Raw genomic sequence first — 17082 nt, 5'->3', positions numbered from 1 at the left:
GGGTGGTGAGATACTTTCCACATATTACCTTACCTATCAGTTAAAATAATTAGTAAAGATTTAAATTTGGTCTATTTCCAATTTTTAATTATGTCAAGTTTTCTTTTTTTATTGAGGACAGAAAAACTAGAGTTAGAAGACCTACACGATTGTGCTAACTAAATAATTGATAGATACTACAAAGATGATAGCTGAAATCTGTTGGTGAAATATGATCTTATGTTGAGGTCTACTATTTTTGTCGTCCATACCACTCAGCGTATAAAATAGTTATTTATATACTACTTATGAAATCAGAAAGTATATGTATGAAGTTGTGAGATTGATAATAATGTAGGGCTAGTAAGCAAACTATATATTATTTTTTTCTGACAACACTGTACTTAATGTGATAAAGTCAACACAAACTTTTTGTTAACGTAATTGCCTATTATTTTCACAAATATAGTTGACTATATGGGAATATAAAGGACTTTTATTCTTTATTTTCTGTGTATGGAAACTTCTATCTGTATTGCAGTTTTAGAGTCTATAATACCTGAGCTCTTAGACATAATATTAAAACTTAAGAACCAGAATAATTAAGCTGCCCAAAATACTGGAATTGAAGTGTAAGTTGAGAATAAACACAAGCCTGTTATCTAAGTGAGCTGACATTTTCAAAAATATATTTCACATAAGTTGTATTTACTCTTTGGATATTTGAATTACTCAGAACATTTGTAGGTGTTTTACATACTTTTTCCACTATGGGTTTAAAGACTAATGATTATGTTCTATAATGACACACTTGTGTGGTGACGTGAGTATCCTTTTAATATAACTGTAGCATTACGCATTTTTTTGTTTGCAGTAAATATATAAAATAGTGCTATTACTCAGTTGAAAGTCATTTATATTTTAAATTAGAAAGCAATAATATATAGTGGTTAATCAAACAGACTTAGCCACTGCCATTGTGGAACTCACAGTTTCTGCAGCCTGATTAAATAAATATGGCCTGTCTTCACCAGTGTGTGTTACTATAGACTGGATCTTCTAACCTTCTTAAAAGCAGTGGCTTCCAAATATTTTCAGGAAGGTTAGCAGCCTCGTGATGCCTACTTCTTTCATGAAGGAGGCAATATGATACGCTCGGCCAGCTCAGTGGAGGATGGTTTTAAAATAACAACTTTTTAAAAAAATGTTTTTCATTTTTGAGAGAGAGAAAGCAGGGGAGGGGCAGAGAGACTGGGAGACACACAATCTGAAATCAGGCTGCAGGCTTTGAGCTGTCAGCACAGAGCCCAACACTGGGCTCGAACCCACAAACTGTAAGATCATGACCTGAGCCGAAGTCTAACACCTTACTGACTGAGCCACCTAGGCGTTCCTAAAATAACAATTTTTATTTGAAAATAATTTGAAACTAATAGATAAGGTAGACAATGAAAATAGTACAAAGAACACCTGTATACCCTTTACTCAGATCTACTTGTTTCTCACATTTTATCCCCTCACTAAAGTATGTTTTACAAGGTTTATGTTAAGGCTTAGGTAAGTCATAAAGCCCTTCTTTATTTGCAACATTCACGTTTCTCTTCCAGGTGAGTTCACCTTCCAAATCCACAAGTCAGGTGAGGTAACAAATGGTGCATAGCATTACTAGGAAAGATAGAATGGACTAACTTATCTATTTGGCCATCCCCAATTTGGAGATAGTTGTTATTGTTTCATCAAGTTTTCTTATGAAAGCTTAAATCTATAGCATCTGCCCAAGAATAATGACATGTTTGAGGTGCCTTTAATGTGTCAGATATTAAGGTTATAAAAATGATTAGAAGTGTTCTCTGCCCTTAGAAGTTCAGACTTAGAAGGAGAAAAGTTCAGTAAGATGTGTTAAGTGCCATGGCAGAATTATAGTATTATAAGAATATTATAAGGAAATAATAGAGACATTGAGGGATAATTAGCATGACCATATAATTTATCACCTAAATGTGAACACTTTTGAGAATGAATATGGGTGCTTTACAAAGGGTGCTGTAAAAACAGTCTAATTAAAAAATGAGCAGAGGATCTGAATAGACATTTTCCAAAGAAGACATACAGGTAGCCAGCAGGGACATGAAAAGATGCATCAGGGAAATGCAAATCAAAACCACAATGAGATACCACCTCACACCTTTTAGAATGGCTATTATCAAAAAGGAAAAAAAAAAAGAAATATTGGTAAGATGTGTAAAAATGGCAACCTTGTGCACTGTTGGTGTGCATCTAAACTGATGCAGCCATTGTGGAAAACAGTACAAAGATTTCTTAAATTAAAAATATAACTGCCATGGGATCCAGCAATTCTACCTCTGGGTATTTATCCAAAGAATATAAAAACACTAATTCGGTTAAGCATCAGACTTCAGCTCAGGTCTGATCTCACAGTTTGTGAGTTCAAGCCCCGCATCAGGCTCTGTGCTAACAACTCAGGGCCTGGAAGCTGCTTCTGATTCTGTGTTTCCCTCTCTCTCTCTCTCTCTCTGCCTCTCTCCTGCTCATATTCTGTCTGTCTGTCTCTCTCTCAAAAATAAACATTAGGGTGCCTGGGTGGCTCAGTCGGTTGAGCCTCTGACTTCAGCTCAGGTCAGATCTCACGTTCGTGGGTTCGAGCCCCGCGTCAGGCTCTGTGCTGACAGCTAGCTCAGAGCCTGGAGCCTGCTTCTGGTTCTGTGTCTCCTTCTCTCTCTGCCCCTCCCCCTCTCATGCTCTGTCTCTCTCTCTCTATCAAAAATAATAAAACATTTAAAAAATTAAAAATAAATAAACATTAAAAATTTTTTTTAAAGGAGGAAAACACTAACTCAAAGAGATCTATGTATCTGTCTGTCTTTTCCTGCATTAGTTACAATAGCCAAGATATGGGAACAAACTAGGTGGTCATCCACTGGTGAATGGATAGAGAAAATGTGGTATATATACATCATGGAATATTATTTGGCCATAAAAAGAATGAGATCTTGTCATTTGTGACAACATGGATGGAACTAGAGGACATTATGCTAAGTGAAATAAGTTAGACAAAGATAAATACCATATGATCTCATTACATGCAGATTTTTAAAAAATGCGAAAACTGAAGCTCATACATACAAAGAACAGATTGGTCATTACCAGAGGCAAGGGGCAAGGGGGGTGGGCAAAATGAGTGAAGGTGCTCAACAGCTACAGATTTCTAGTTACAAAAGTAATTAAGTCATGGGGATGTAATACACACCGTGATGACTATAGTTAATAAAGCTGTAGGGTATATTTAAAACTTACTAAGAGGAAATCTTTAAAATTCTCAACACAGATATACATGCACAGTTTTGTAGCTGGACTTACTGTGCGGATCATTTTTCAGTGTGGCTACAAATACTGATCGTGGTACAACTAGAGCCAGTATGTTATGTCAATCACACCTTAATAGAAAAGGACTCCTAACAGCAAAGAGGGTACTGCAGCAGTAAACACAAACCAGAATGTCGTGGGATATGTGATCACCCATGTGGACAAGGGTCAGGGATTTAGAAAGGATGTCCTAAAACTCAATATTATAGCTACAGACACTCCAGCTTTTAAAAGACTACAGCCTGGAGCAGTATTTATGTCCTGGGAATGTTTTCACTCAGACTGTGTAAAATAAACTAACAAATAGCAACAGCAACATGGGAGAATTTTTTTTTTAAATGAGCTAATCTTTGTTTATAGAAAATCTGATTTCTTCACAAAGCCAAATTCAAAGCAGCATCATTCACCCAAAGAAGACAAAAACACTAATTAGAAAAGATATATGCACTTCTGTGCTTATTGAAGCATTATTTACAGTAGCCAAGATATGGAAGCATCATAAGTGTCAATCCACTGATGAAATGTTAAAGGTGTGGGCTGTGAAGGGCATCATTTTCAAAAGACATCATCCTGACACCTAAATACTTTTATATGCAGATACATTATAAGAGTAATATATGGCTTTAGTCTCACTGAAAAAGATTCGAACTATCTTGAATATGCATGTGTATTAAAAACACGGAATATTACACAACCATTAAAAGGATGAGATTGTGCCATTTATGACAACATAGATCAACTTAGAGGGTGTTATGCTAAGTGGAATAAGTCAGACTGAGAAAGGCAAATACCATATGATTTCACTTATATATGAAATCCAAAAAATATGTGAATGAATAAAAAGCAGAATTAGACCTATTAATACAGACAACAAACGGGTGGTTGCCAGAGGTGGGGAGTAGAGGTTGGGTGAAATGTGTGAAAGGGAATGGGAAATAGAGGCTTCCAGTTATGGAATGAATAAGTCAGTAATAAAAGACAGCATAAGGAATATACCTAATGATATGATAATAGCTATGTAACAGGACAGATGGTAGCTACATTTGTGGTGAGCATAGCATAATGTATAAACTTGAATCACTGTGGTGTACACCTGAAACTAACATAACATCGTGTCAACTCAAAACAAAAATCTTTTAACAAAAGTTCCCAGATGTACTACCATTCACTAGCCACAGACAAAATACCTTAGAGTAAATAAATCGCCTTGTAAACTCAAGCTTATAATGTGATACTGAATTTAACACAAAGAGTGACAAGTAGTAAACATTGAGGTGAATGAAAATTACATGGCTTAAGGCTGAGAAGTTCTCAGCCAGCGGGCCTCACGACTTCCTACCATTCGCCACACCTGGGGTACTGGGGGAGGGGCAGAGCGCATTTTGTTCTTTTAATGACAAGGCGAGCTTGTGGCGGTTGTTAGCAAGCACAGTGACGTAAGAAGTTTTCAACCCCAAATGCCAGCCAGTTGAGACAGTTGGGGGCATCAGGGACAAAGAAGAAAGGGCAGCATTTATTGTCCTTTTGTTTCATTTCCTTGAAATTAAATATTGTCTATTTTATTAATTAAACAAATTCTTTCAACAGGATTATGAATTTCTGTTTGAAGTCGGAGTTTCCAGTGTATTTGGTCCTGGGACTCGAATTCCAAAGGCTGCTGTCCAAGTGCTTGGTGATATTGAGAAGTGTTTGGAAAAGAAGCAGCAATCTATGTAACATCCTCTTTTTGAGTTAGCTTTTGTCTAGCATAGTCTTTCAATGATGATCAAAGGGTAAAACTGTGTCTTCAGTTTAATTCCGCACCTGATATGTACTTTCCTAAAACTACATTAAAATAATTGACGTTGAGAATTTTGTAATGTTATAAGTATGTACAGTTTCACCTTAAAAAAATTTAAAATACTTAAAATGAAGTGTACTTAAATGAAGTACATGCTCCGTACTTCATCAGAAACTCAGACAATGATATTATTTAAAAAAAATCATGATATTTATTTGAAGTATTTCTTACCAAACTATTTTCTTCCTTTTTTTAAAAAAATTAAACTTTAGCCTCCCCCAAATTTCTGATTATTACCATTCTTCAGTTTAGCATTATATAGACTTGAGCATGAGAAAATAAAATTGATATATAAATAAAATAATTATCTTATCTTATCTTGGAAAAAATCAGCATATTTATGTAGAGAAATATATTGTGGTTATGGTCCTCAACCAAACTCTACCAGAATTATTTCAATAAGAAGGTGAAGTTAGACCCAAAGGTTGAAACGGGGGAGAAAGGGCAGAATATTGCTTCAATCTGACTTCACTTTCTTTCTGGGCATGAGCATTTGACTTTGTTATTGCTGGGCTTGGCCCAAGACCTCAGGAAAGTGAATGCTTATGAATATTCCCTAAAATGAATGTGCTTAGACTGTTAATATATGGCTTTCTCCAGAATGATGTTGAAAGGTGGGTGTATAGAAGGTAATGGTACAGTCCAAATCTTAAGGTTTGAGAACCAAGAGAGTGCATGGTGTAAATCATAGCCTAAGGGCCAGAGAGGCTGATATGAAGTGTCCCAAATCAGTTAGTGAGGCAGGAAATGGGGTGAATTCCTCCTTTTTTTGCCTTTTTTTTTTCCTGAGGAAGAGAGAGCACACACGCGAGCGAGCAAGAGAGCGCTAGTGAACAAGGGGCAGAGAGAGAATCCCACAAGGGACAGACAGAAGTGGGACTTATCTGAAGAGGGCTTATGTTTTACCTGAAATAGATTGGAAGATGCTCACACACGTTGGGGAGGGCAACCAACTTTATTAAATCCACTGATTCAAATGCTAATATCATCCAGAACCACCCTAACAGACACACCCAGAAATATGTAATCAGGGCACCCCATGGCCAGTCAAATTGATTACCTATTAGGTACCTATTACCTAAAATTATCACAGAGCCCTTGTACATTTCTGGTGGGAATGTACAAGGCTGCCGCTACTAGAAAATAATACAGTTCCTCAAAAAAAACTGAACAATTGCCAAGTGGCTCAGCAATTTCACTGCTAGGTATATATGCAAAAAATCCTGAGAGTGAGGTCTTAAATAGATATTTGTGTACCCATGTTCATAGCAGCTTTATTCACAATAGCCCAGAGATAGAAGCAACCCTTGTATCCTGGACAGATAAGCAGATAAACAGAATGTACTGTATACTTAGATTACTATTCAGCCTTCAAAAAGAAGGAAATCCTGACACATGCCACCACATAGAAAAAGCTTGAAGATATTATGCTAAATGAAATCAGCCAGTCACAGAAGGACAAATGATTTCATTTATATGAGATTCCTAGAATAGTCAAATTCATACAGGCAGAAAGTAAATGGTGGTTTCTAGGGCCTGGGGGAAAGGAATGGGGAATTAGGGAATTGAATGGTTATAGAGTTTCAGTTGTAGAAGGTGAAAAGTTCTAGAGATGGATGGTGGCAATGGTTGTACAACAATGTGAATGAACTTAAAGCCACAGAACTGTCCATCTAAAAATGGTGAAGTTAAATTTTATGTATATTTTACCAAAATAAAAGTATTTAGGACAGTCTTGCCATATGGTACATATTTTATAAATATTACTAATATTGATATTGTAGTATTACTATTGTTGAAAAAGAATGGTAAGGCATGAAACCGAGAAGGTAGGCAGAAGCCAGATTGTGTACAGTGGCAAGTTAAAGGATTTGAACTTTATCCTGAAGATAAAGACAGAATCCTATAAAGGTTTTCACTAAGGAAGTAATCTGACAAGGTTTGTGTTTAGTGCAATGGCTGTGTGGAAGATGCCTTTTAATGGGAACAAGACTAGAGATGAGAGAAAACTGTTAGAGTAATGTAACAGAGAAATCCTCGGTATCTAAACTTATCTGCTCAGGTGCTGCTTGGAGACTACAAGCATGGAGAGGATAAGATCTTATTTTGGAAGATTGAATTGACAGAATCTGTCTTCCATCTTAAAAAAAAAAAGGTTCTTGATCCTTGGGGATTCAGTGTGTGAAATCTGCTGTATCCCCTCACCTATTTTGGTTGTTCTTTTCTGGACCATCTTTGATACGCAGTGATTTCGAGACTGGATTTACTGGCATAATGCCAAAATTGGGAAAAGGTAATATTATGGGATTTGCTCTTTTTGTCAGTACTAGAGTTTTTCCAGCTTTGGAAGCACATTAGAATGATGTCTTTACGGTACATCAGAATCCTTTCCCTGCTAGTTACTGGAAATGTCAGTGTTATATAAATATTATCAAATATAGGAAGTGGAGGAGATGTCTGAAGAGGCATTCTTTCTGAACACACCTGCTTGGAGGTAGAAGGCTTAAAATTATAAAACCAAAGAAAAAAGATGAATTCTTCCTCTGATTTCCACTTCAGGGAATGGGGACTCATAGAGCAGAGAGGAGAGGTGAGGGGGCTGTTAAACAGCTCTGTCTACCCGCAGACAAGATTCTGTCATGTGTCACCGCCACCCTCCACTGGCATCTTTAAATCCCACTCCATATTACTCAAAGACTTTTTCTTTAAAAAAAGGAAGGGATGTAATAAAACTATTTATGTTAAGACATAAATGCTACTGTAAAATATGTTTATTTTACCAGGTATATTTTTAATTTAAATGAGGGAAAAACTTACCAAAGTGATGAATATCTCAAAATACTTGTGCCTGTCTAGTAGACACCCAGTAAAAATGATGATGATGGAAACAACTAACGTTATTTCCACCAATAGAGAAATCCCGAGTCCTTTCCAAAGGCATTTAGGCCAATTAGACAACTATTTGTGCCTAACAATGAAAAATTCTCTCAGTAATCAAAAATCTTTTCAAAGAAAAATCATTTTGGTTTTCCTGAATAAACATAATGCTATGGTTTTCTGTTTCTCAGATCCTCTTATTTTTTCCACTGTACCTGTAGGTGTCTCCCTAAGTTAAGGATTACTCTGTTTCCCTGAAGAAATACCCGGCATGATGCCCAATCCTCGATTCATCAGCTCTGCAAACACTGTTAGGAAAAGCACATCTCTTTAATAATCTGCTTAGATGCACCTAATGTCATCCTTTTTGACTGTGGTTTGTGGTCAGTACCACTACATGTTGGTAATCGTTCATGAACTGTGCTGCATTTGTGCTAAAATGCTGAGTTCATCAGCAGTGAAGCTAGAAGGCGACCTTGGATATGAGATTATCACTGAATTCTATTTAGTAAATCCATCTCTAATTCACATTAACTGATTTTAATCTCTAAGTATTCATGGCCTATTTCCTCCCTCTGCATTCAAACCCCTTGTTACACTGACCTCCTTTACCACTTAACATGAGATCAGGGTATGATATTATGAGATTTACACACAACACAAAACAAAAATTTCCCTGAAGCCCCTTAAAAAAGAGCAATACAGAAGTTAGTAACTTCTTTCAGGGTTATCTGAAATGATAATGCCCCTTAAGAATACCCTTTCGGTTCTGAGATCATCAGCAAAATATAATTAAGACAAATATCATGAATTTATGTAATATACAGTTTCATTGGTTGGCTACCATTTGTTAAATTCTAATATGCTATTACTTTTAGAAAACAAAAACAGATTTTTATTGTGTTTTAGTCAAGCTGCAAATGGCCAGTAAGTATTACATATGTTTATAACAAAAGACATTTTTGCTGTTATTCTTATGTGAATGAAAAGCCTAGAGCTTTCTTAGGAGGGTAGAAGAGAGGAGTGACAGAAATGACCTTCTTAGGCTTTCTGGGTTGTCTTTACTTGACTTTAAACAGTCTGTCCTATTGCCTCTTGGTTTTGTCATTTTATTAGACCGCATGGTCATCAGAGCAATTTAGTGACAATTTTTGGTCAGAATAAATGGTTATCTAGACAGTAAGTTTAAAAGAACACTAGGCAGATGCCCTTCTTTACCTCTAAAATGTTCTTTGGTTTAAGGAATCAAAGACCTCTAAAAATATGTTTTTAAATTGCAAATACATCTGCTAAAAGCCTAATATTAAACAGTTACATTTGATTCTAAAAACATTGACTGAGAGGCCATTGCTAATGGTGCACAGGTTGCACACTGTCAAACTCCAGGGGGAGCCATTTACTTTGCAGTCTTGCACCATCCTGGTCCTGCATGTATTCTGCTGGAATTTTCTCTCTTAAAAGAGGGATGATGATAGATCCCATGTCAAATGTTTGTTTTAAGGATTAAATGAGGTAATGCACGAAGCCTGCTTTGAACTGTGTGCACACAGTAAAAGACCAATAAATGTTTTCCATAGTAATTATTATTGTTATGCTTTATGTTAGCCTCACTTCTAGCCCTTGGAAATAAACATAATATATATGTATGACATGATTCTTATTCTCAGGGAGCTAGTAGCCAATTTGTGGCAGATGAGCTCATACGGAGACTATACCACAGTGTTGTAAAGGAGGTCTCCACATAGTGCTGTGAGAACACAAAAGGAGCTGCTAATTTTCTCCTGTGGGGGAAATGAAAGCTTCAAAGAGGAGACAACGTCAGGAGCCTAAAACAATGAGAGAGATTAAGTGGGCAGAAGTGTGAGTACGTGAAACAGGTATGTGGAAACAGCTTATTCAGGGAAATGGGGAAATAAATGTGGTCGAAGCAGCAATTCATGATAAGGTTGAAATACAGCATATGGATTTTATCATTTATTAACATCTTACTGTGAAATCTTTTTTAAAAATGGATTTCCTCCAGGTAGCTCACTGATTTCAGTGAACGGTATTTGTATAATATTAAAGTAGCCACATAATTTTATATTCTTTTTTCCTTTTTATCTGAACTATAAGAATTTTTCTCATATCCTTTTTATAACTAAGGCCTTTGTGATAGATAATAGCTTTTGTAAATGTCAATGAGATAGGAGGCAAAGGAGATATTCTGCATTTCCCTTTTTTTTTTTCTTGCCTAGGATTGGCCAAGGCATCTGTGACTGGGGAGATATTTCTTGCTTTGGAATCCTTAATTGTTTCTTACTAAAAATGCAGCTTAGCTAAGAATAGACCCCTTAGTCTCACACTCAAACCCAGGGTCATTGTATCAAATATATGTCACAAAGGAATGTGGCATCACTGGCAAGTCATTCCATAGTTTGGGGAAAAAAAACAAAACTTTTCAGGTATGTGCTGTCTTCATACCTATATTGCCAGCACCATTTAAATAAAATGGTTCAGAAAGATGGTGTAGGCCATCGCTGCAATTTCTGCAATAGGCCAGAGAATTAAGCTGTTTGTTACCTGTCTTTTTAGGTGAGAGAAGTTGATCACTTCTTATTTTGGCTTGTCCAAACAATAAGACAGGTCTCATTGCAAAACCCAGGCTTTTTGACTAGAATATTTATTTTGATTATCGAGCAGAGAATCAGAACTAGAAAGGAGTTTTTTCTTTTTTTGTCTTATGATTCAAAGTATGCTTTTTGTCCTACAAAATGCCAGAAGACATTTGAGATATTTCTAGACTTACATTTGCTAAGAACTCTGCTAAGTGTTCTTTAAAGGCCTCTTAGCGAATTTGTAGGTATGACTCACTCTACACTGGAGTAAAAATGTTTCAATGAGATATCTTTCCTGAGGATGTGGTTAATTGGAATTACCATGATTTACTCAATAAAAAACGACCTTTTACTCATTCAAAATTACTCACTCTCAAGTTGCTATTCAGTTGGACAATAAATTTGTAGACCAAGAGAAGAAATAAATACTATGATTCCAAAGATGCTGTTCAAAGGAATACACTTTCCTGCATGTGCTGGAAATTCCTTTAATAGGAGACTGCATCTCTAATTCCATTAGAACTGAGAGTAAATTGCAAATATCTCTGGGAGAGATATTGGTAATCCATATCCGATCTTGTTACACACATGCATTTTGACTTGGATGAGATTATAAAGGAGCTAAAGGATTAAACAAGGTATTTGTGTCAGTACTAGAATGGGGGAACGGGCAGAGAAAAATGGAAGACTGGGGAATAGTTTTGCAATGGATTTTCTTGCACAGTGAGAAATCAACAGCCAAGGTGTTTTTAAATAAGTCACTTGTGACAGCTTATGCTTTCGTGCACTCTACAACTACCTCACCCTCGTCTCCAATGAAAATATAGCTTTACTGAGGCCAAATTTAGTTGAAGAACCAGGAGAGTCCAGCACATGTATGTGCTAAAGAGAATATTGACAACAGGAACTCTGTGCTCTGTAGGGAGCCAAGAGTGGAAAGCAAATAGTGTGCTAAGGAATGGTGCATGTACCCTTTTCTCTATATGGGTACATTTCCTCTGTCAAATTCTTAATTTTCATTAAACAATTTGAGTATTCTTAACAGATCATATGTGTATGTTTTTGTGTGTGTTTGCACACCCATGCACGATCAGGGCTAAAAGAAAAAAAATTCATATCTTGTATCTGCTGAAGGTCCACTAAATGAGGTAAAGGTGAGCCGGTGTTGGGGAATTAACCTAATTGTGGGTGTTGATGGGTATAATGACTTCTAAGATTCTGATTCCAATATGAAAATATATTTTCCTTTTCTGTTCTCTGTCCCATCAATCAAGCTTCCTCTAGGTTTTTATGGTTGAGCACCCAGGAAGTGGTATCTCGGATCAATCTCAGTGACTCATATTGAGGTGTGGAAAGAGCATGGACTTGGGCATTAGACTTACCCAAGTACTATTTCAGCCTCTTACCAAATGTTGGATTCTGGGCAAGTTGTCCTACTGAACCTCAGTTTTCTTAATACTTTAATATCCTCCTTGAGTGTTTTTTGTATGAATGTATATTTCAGAAAGAGTGAACACTGAAGAATGTTGGTTTTATTTCCCTTGGGGAGAGAGAAAACAAATGTGCAGATCATCCACTAAGACTATAGGCAAATTTTTCATTCAGTTAAGACTGGAAGGAAAAAATCAAATTTTCTATTTTACCTTAACTACTACAGATATCAGAGGACACTAGTACCTAAGGTGTGGTATTTGGTTTGTTCCTAAGGTGTGGATTTGTGATATCTAGAAATCTACAGCAGCACATCCAAAGTAAGTTCTATAAATGGATTTGATTTGAGTCACCTTGTCAGTTTAGAAACAATATCATAAATATAAATGACAAAGTCCCAAGGAAAGGTAACAGACATGCCACTTTGCTAGCTTTCACAAAACCTAATTTTCCATGCAGTCTCTAGTGCATTAAAAAAATGAAATGTAACATCACTGTTGAAGGCAATCTCCAGATGGCCTTTTATTAGCTACTGAGGAGGCTGCTTCTGTTCTCCATCAGCTGGACACATTGCAGCAACAGTTTTCACCTTTACGTGCAATAAGCTATCATCACGTAAGACACTAAATGACACTTGGAGGACTGGTCCCTGAAATATATTTTGAAATGCCGTGCGCATGACATAGTTTGTATGATCACAAATCTGGATTTGCTCTATTTACTTGAAGGTCAAATAATGTTGGTTTGTAATCTCAGGAGATTTGGTAAAATATGAAATTGGCCCCTATACTCTGAGGGCAGGGAGAGACTGAAGAAGGGGCAGACCACTTCAGATTGCTGAGTGGTAGTTTTAATCAACAAAGGAACTTACATTTGAGACTTGTCTTAGTGACTGCAAGATGAGTAAGATCTCCACCCCTCCCTGCCAGAATCATAGAAGTCTATATAGAGGTCTTAACTGGCTTCAGTCATGAATTTAGTCCAGATGGTCTCAACAACATCTTAATCTCTCAAGGCTATGTCCTTGAAATGGCTCTGGCTACAGGAAAGGCAGACAAACATCCACTCCAAGGGCAGGGGAGGGGTGAGGAGCCTCAGATTGGGCAGGCCCAGCTCTCAGGTCATCTGGCAGTCATGTCCTCTATGACTTCTCCCAACAGACAATGTCGGTGAGTGCTTTTTTGTTCACTTATATATTTTTTAAAATTATTTCTGCTTTTGACCTCTCAAGAGAGTTCCATTGAATGGGATGTATCTCACAAGAATTTTTAATTGGATGGGGCACTTGAGTGGCTCAGTTGGTTGAGCGTCCGACTTTGGCTCAGGTCATGATCTCACGGTTCATGAGTTCAAGCCCCGCGTTGGGCTCTGTGCTGACAGCTCACAGCCTGGAGCCTTCTTCAGATTCTGTGTCTTCCTCTCTCTGTCCCTCCCCCACTCATGCTATTTCTCTCTCTCTCAAAATAAATAAACATTAAAAAATTAAAATAATTTTAAATTGGAAAAAAAAGAAATTATTGAGATTTTATTAAACTAAGCACATCCCAACTGTTTAAAACTATAGGTTCCTTTGTAACAGCAGGTCAAGTTAACTTCATAAAGAATACTGAGAGTAGGGGGAACTCCTAGCTTCACTTTACACTAGCTTACAGAAAATCTTTGACTACTTTCTATGAGCTTCTTTGCCATTTTCCAGGGCTTTTCTATGTTTCTAGTTGCATTCCTTCTCTAAGGATCTTCTTAGAGCAAATTCATTCAGGTTTCCCTAGTGATATAGATTTAAGGGAAAAAAAAACTAGAAAGATCAAGAAGAGTTAGGGCTTAATACATATATTTTACGGGCTCCTGGGTGGCTCAGGAGCCTGGATCCTGCTCACATTCTGTGTCTCCCTCTTTGCCCCTCCCTGCTCACACTCTGTCTCTCTTTCTCTCAAAAATACAGAAACATTAAAAAAAAGTAGACTTTTCTTTTTTTCCAAGAATGATGAGAATATCCTGAGCCTTCTTCACTGTGTTTTAGTCAGTTCCTTGCATCTTCTGGACTATATCCTTGTCAGGGAGGTCATAGAGAAGACATGACCACCAGTTGACCCATAATCTGGGCCTGGGCAATTGGAGGCTCCTCACTCCCATTTGTCCTCAGAATGTATGTTTCACATATTGTTCTCTTACTAGGAATCACTTCAAGGACAAAACCTTGAGAAACTAATGTGTTATTGAGACCATATGGAATATGTATGTGTCAGAACCTGATTAAGACTTCTATATAAATTCTTACAATTTTGGCAGCAGGTAAAAGAAATCTACTAGTCTTGCAGCCACCCAAGATAAGCCCAGGAACTCCCCAGGTTGCTAACCAACTCCCACCTTCCTCTAATCCCTGATGGACAAGACCCAATTCCATTTTGACAATTGAATCAGTGACAGATGTTTTGCTTTTGTTTTTGTTTTTGCCTCTAAGTGGAGTATAATTTTTAGTTTGGATAAGAAGGTTTTGGTACAAAGGTCATCTAGAGCAGGGTACAAGGGACCACAGGTGAGGAAAGTCTCTCTATAATAGGGGCAAATGGGAGGCAAATCGTGAATGAATCAATACAGCAAAGATACCTAAAAGGCAAGTGTCTCTGGCTCCAGCTTACATAGTCTGGCTGAGTCCTGAGTGGTTCCATGGGGAGGAGGATGGGAGTAACATGGAGAACAAAGCAACTGTCTGTGGAAATGGAATGGACTTCGGTGTTGTCACATGTCTCAATGCTTAATTCCACCACTTGACTGAAAAGCCATTTAAGTACCTGGGTGCCATTTCTCGTCTGTAATTGAGGATCATAATACGTTCTTCTCAGAGTGATGGTCATCGTTAAGTGTAAAGTGGCCAGCATAAGAACAAATGCTGCTTGTTCCACCGCACTCCAGTTCTTCCTCCCGGTCTCCTCCACATATTTAGTTTTTGACTGAGGGCTTCCTCTTCACAGGGTGCCACAGCCCTTTATGCAGCTGTCTTCTCCCTCCGCACGATGTGCATTGTTAATGAAAGTTTATTGTCTTATTACAGAACGATTTTGGGTTACCAGAGCATTTGATGTGAATACCAACCAAACAGCATAGATATTGGTCAGTATGCCATGTTAATACCTCAGAGAGTTCAGTTGAGAGCCTCATGAAGGCCCCTTGGAGGACTGACCGAATGAGCTGGTTAGAATGGCCTCCATTGCATTACGTGTGTTGTTCTGGTTGATCTTTAATCCCTCCCATTTAGATGAAGGGCTTATCATGACCTTGGTTTCACATCCTTAATAACCATGGAAATCAACAATGTCAGGATCTAGGCTCCATTCACAATTTCACCTAAAATATATGTATTTTTTTATGTTTTATTTATTTTTGAGAGAGAGAGAGAGAAAGAGAGAGAGAGAGTGCATGAGCAGGGGAGGGTCAGAGAGAGAGGGAGACACAGAATCTGAAGACAGGCTCCAGGCTCTGAGCTGTCGGCACAGAGCCCGATGCGGGGCTTGAACCCACGAACCGCAAGATCATGACCTGAGCCAAAGTCGGCCATTTAACCAACAGAGCCACCCAGGCACTCCAGAAAAGTCTACTTCTTTATTCAGGAAGTTGTGGATTGGGTACAACAACGTCAGGTAGAGCCATGGAGCTGAAATGAATAACCACAGCTCCCTTGAATTCAACTTTACCAAATTATATGACATTCACTCTTAGTTGATCCTTCCCTTTTCCTAACAAATGACAAAACTGAAGGGTAAAGTAACTTTCTGGAAGCCTCATGGCTCCATTGTGATGAAATGATTAGTTCCTCAGCTGCTTGAAACCCTCAGCTTGGCAGTGTAGGATCAGGCAAATTGTTGCTAGTGTATGCTTGGCAGTGGGACCAGAAGTCACCTTAATGTCTTCTGTTCATCCTAGGAAACTCTCCCTTGCTCCCCTTCGATCCTCTCCCTAATCTTCCAGTTCAAGCTCTCCCATCTGAATTCAGATAAGCCAGACTCCTGTATGTGGCTCTTCTGGGTCAGTCTTGCTATGCTACCACTTATGGACAGACACAACCTTTTTCTTAAGTCACACAGAAGACAGATGATTACACAGTATGAAATGCAAACAATATGAAAGTATGTAGAAAAAAATGTGAAAATCCTACCTCATTCCAGTCTCTGGATATATTTATTGTGTAATGTCATATGTGTATCATATATGTTTTATGTAAGTGGGATAATTCTATATTATGGTTTATGAATTGCTTTTTATGAAAATGTATTATGTTTTATATCAGTGTGTATCGATCTACCCCATTCTTGTGAATTCTCCATGGCATTTCAAAACTATAGTTATGAACAACTCTTCTAAGGATGAACATTTAGGTTGTTTCAATATAAGCACCAATTTTAATGTTAATTTCAAACTGAGTTCCAGGACTGGAATTGTTGGTTCAATGCTTTTCAGCATGAATATTTATTCTTTTAATAAATAATAGAAGTCTCCTCTCAGTGCTTTAAATCTGAAAAGAAAAGCTGTAATTGTATGCCAGTGTAGTCCTTTATCTTGGTCATAGATGAGGGGGTGAGGTGGTCTTGCCTCGGGAGCAGTGGCCAGGTCACATCCACGGAGCTTTCCTCAGATCTGCGACCACTTCACCTAAGACAGGTAGGAGCTGACCTTTGAAGTACAAGAGATACTTCACTTACGGAGGCCTGAAAAACCAGGGCAAGCCAAATATGATGATTATTCTTTAGTATTACCTTGAGTTGAAAGCAAAAAGGGATTGTTTTGGAAACACACTTTGGTCTGATATTTGTCTTTTGGAGTTCTGCAACTTGTATTCTCTGCTTTATATAAACAGTCAGTTAAACAAGACTGACAAAAAGCAGGAAGCCTAGCACTTATTTGGTCCAGAATTTCCCAAAACATCAAGATGATTTACTCATGGTATTTTGAGCTTTGTGCTAGAGATTTTATTTCATA

The 17082-nt window shown here is 37.6% G+C and overlaps 1 protein-coding gene across 2 annotated transcripts in view; it reads left to right on the top strand.

Moving 5' to 3' along the window:
- Positions 1-5214, top strand: part of MMUT (methylmalonyl-CoA mutase) — a 35435-nt gene extending 30221 nt beyond the window's left edge. For both annotated transcript variants that reach the window (XM_029944397.1, XM_029944398.1), the window contains exon 13: positions 4951-5214. In XM_029944397.1, coding sequence (XP_029800257.1) covers positions 4951-5079 — 129 coding nt within the window. In that variant the 3' untranslated portion in view covers positions 5080-5214. The remainder of the gene's footprint in view (positions 1-4950) is intronic.
- The last annotated feature ends 11868 nt before the right edge of the window (positions 5215-17082 follow it).

This window comes from Suricata suricatta, chromosome 7 (assembly GCF_006229205.1).
Source record: "Suricata suricatta isolate VVHF042 chromosome 7, meerkat_22Aug2017_6uvM2_HiC, whole genome shotgun sequence".
Classification (NCBI taxonomy): domain Eukaryota; kingdom Metazoa; phylum Chordata; class Mammalia; order Carnivora; family Herpestidae; genus Suricata; species Suricata suricatta.
Note: the sequence above shows the minus strand (reverse complement) of the source record. Positions and strands in the feature narration are given on the sequence as shown.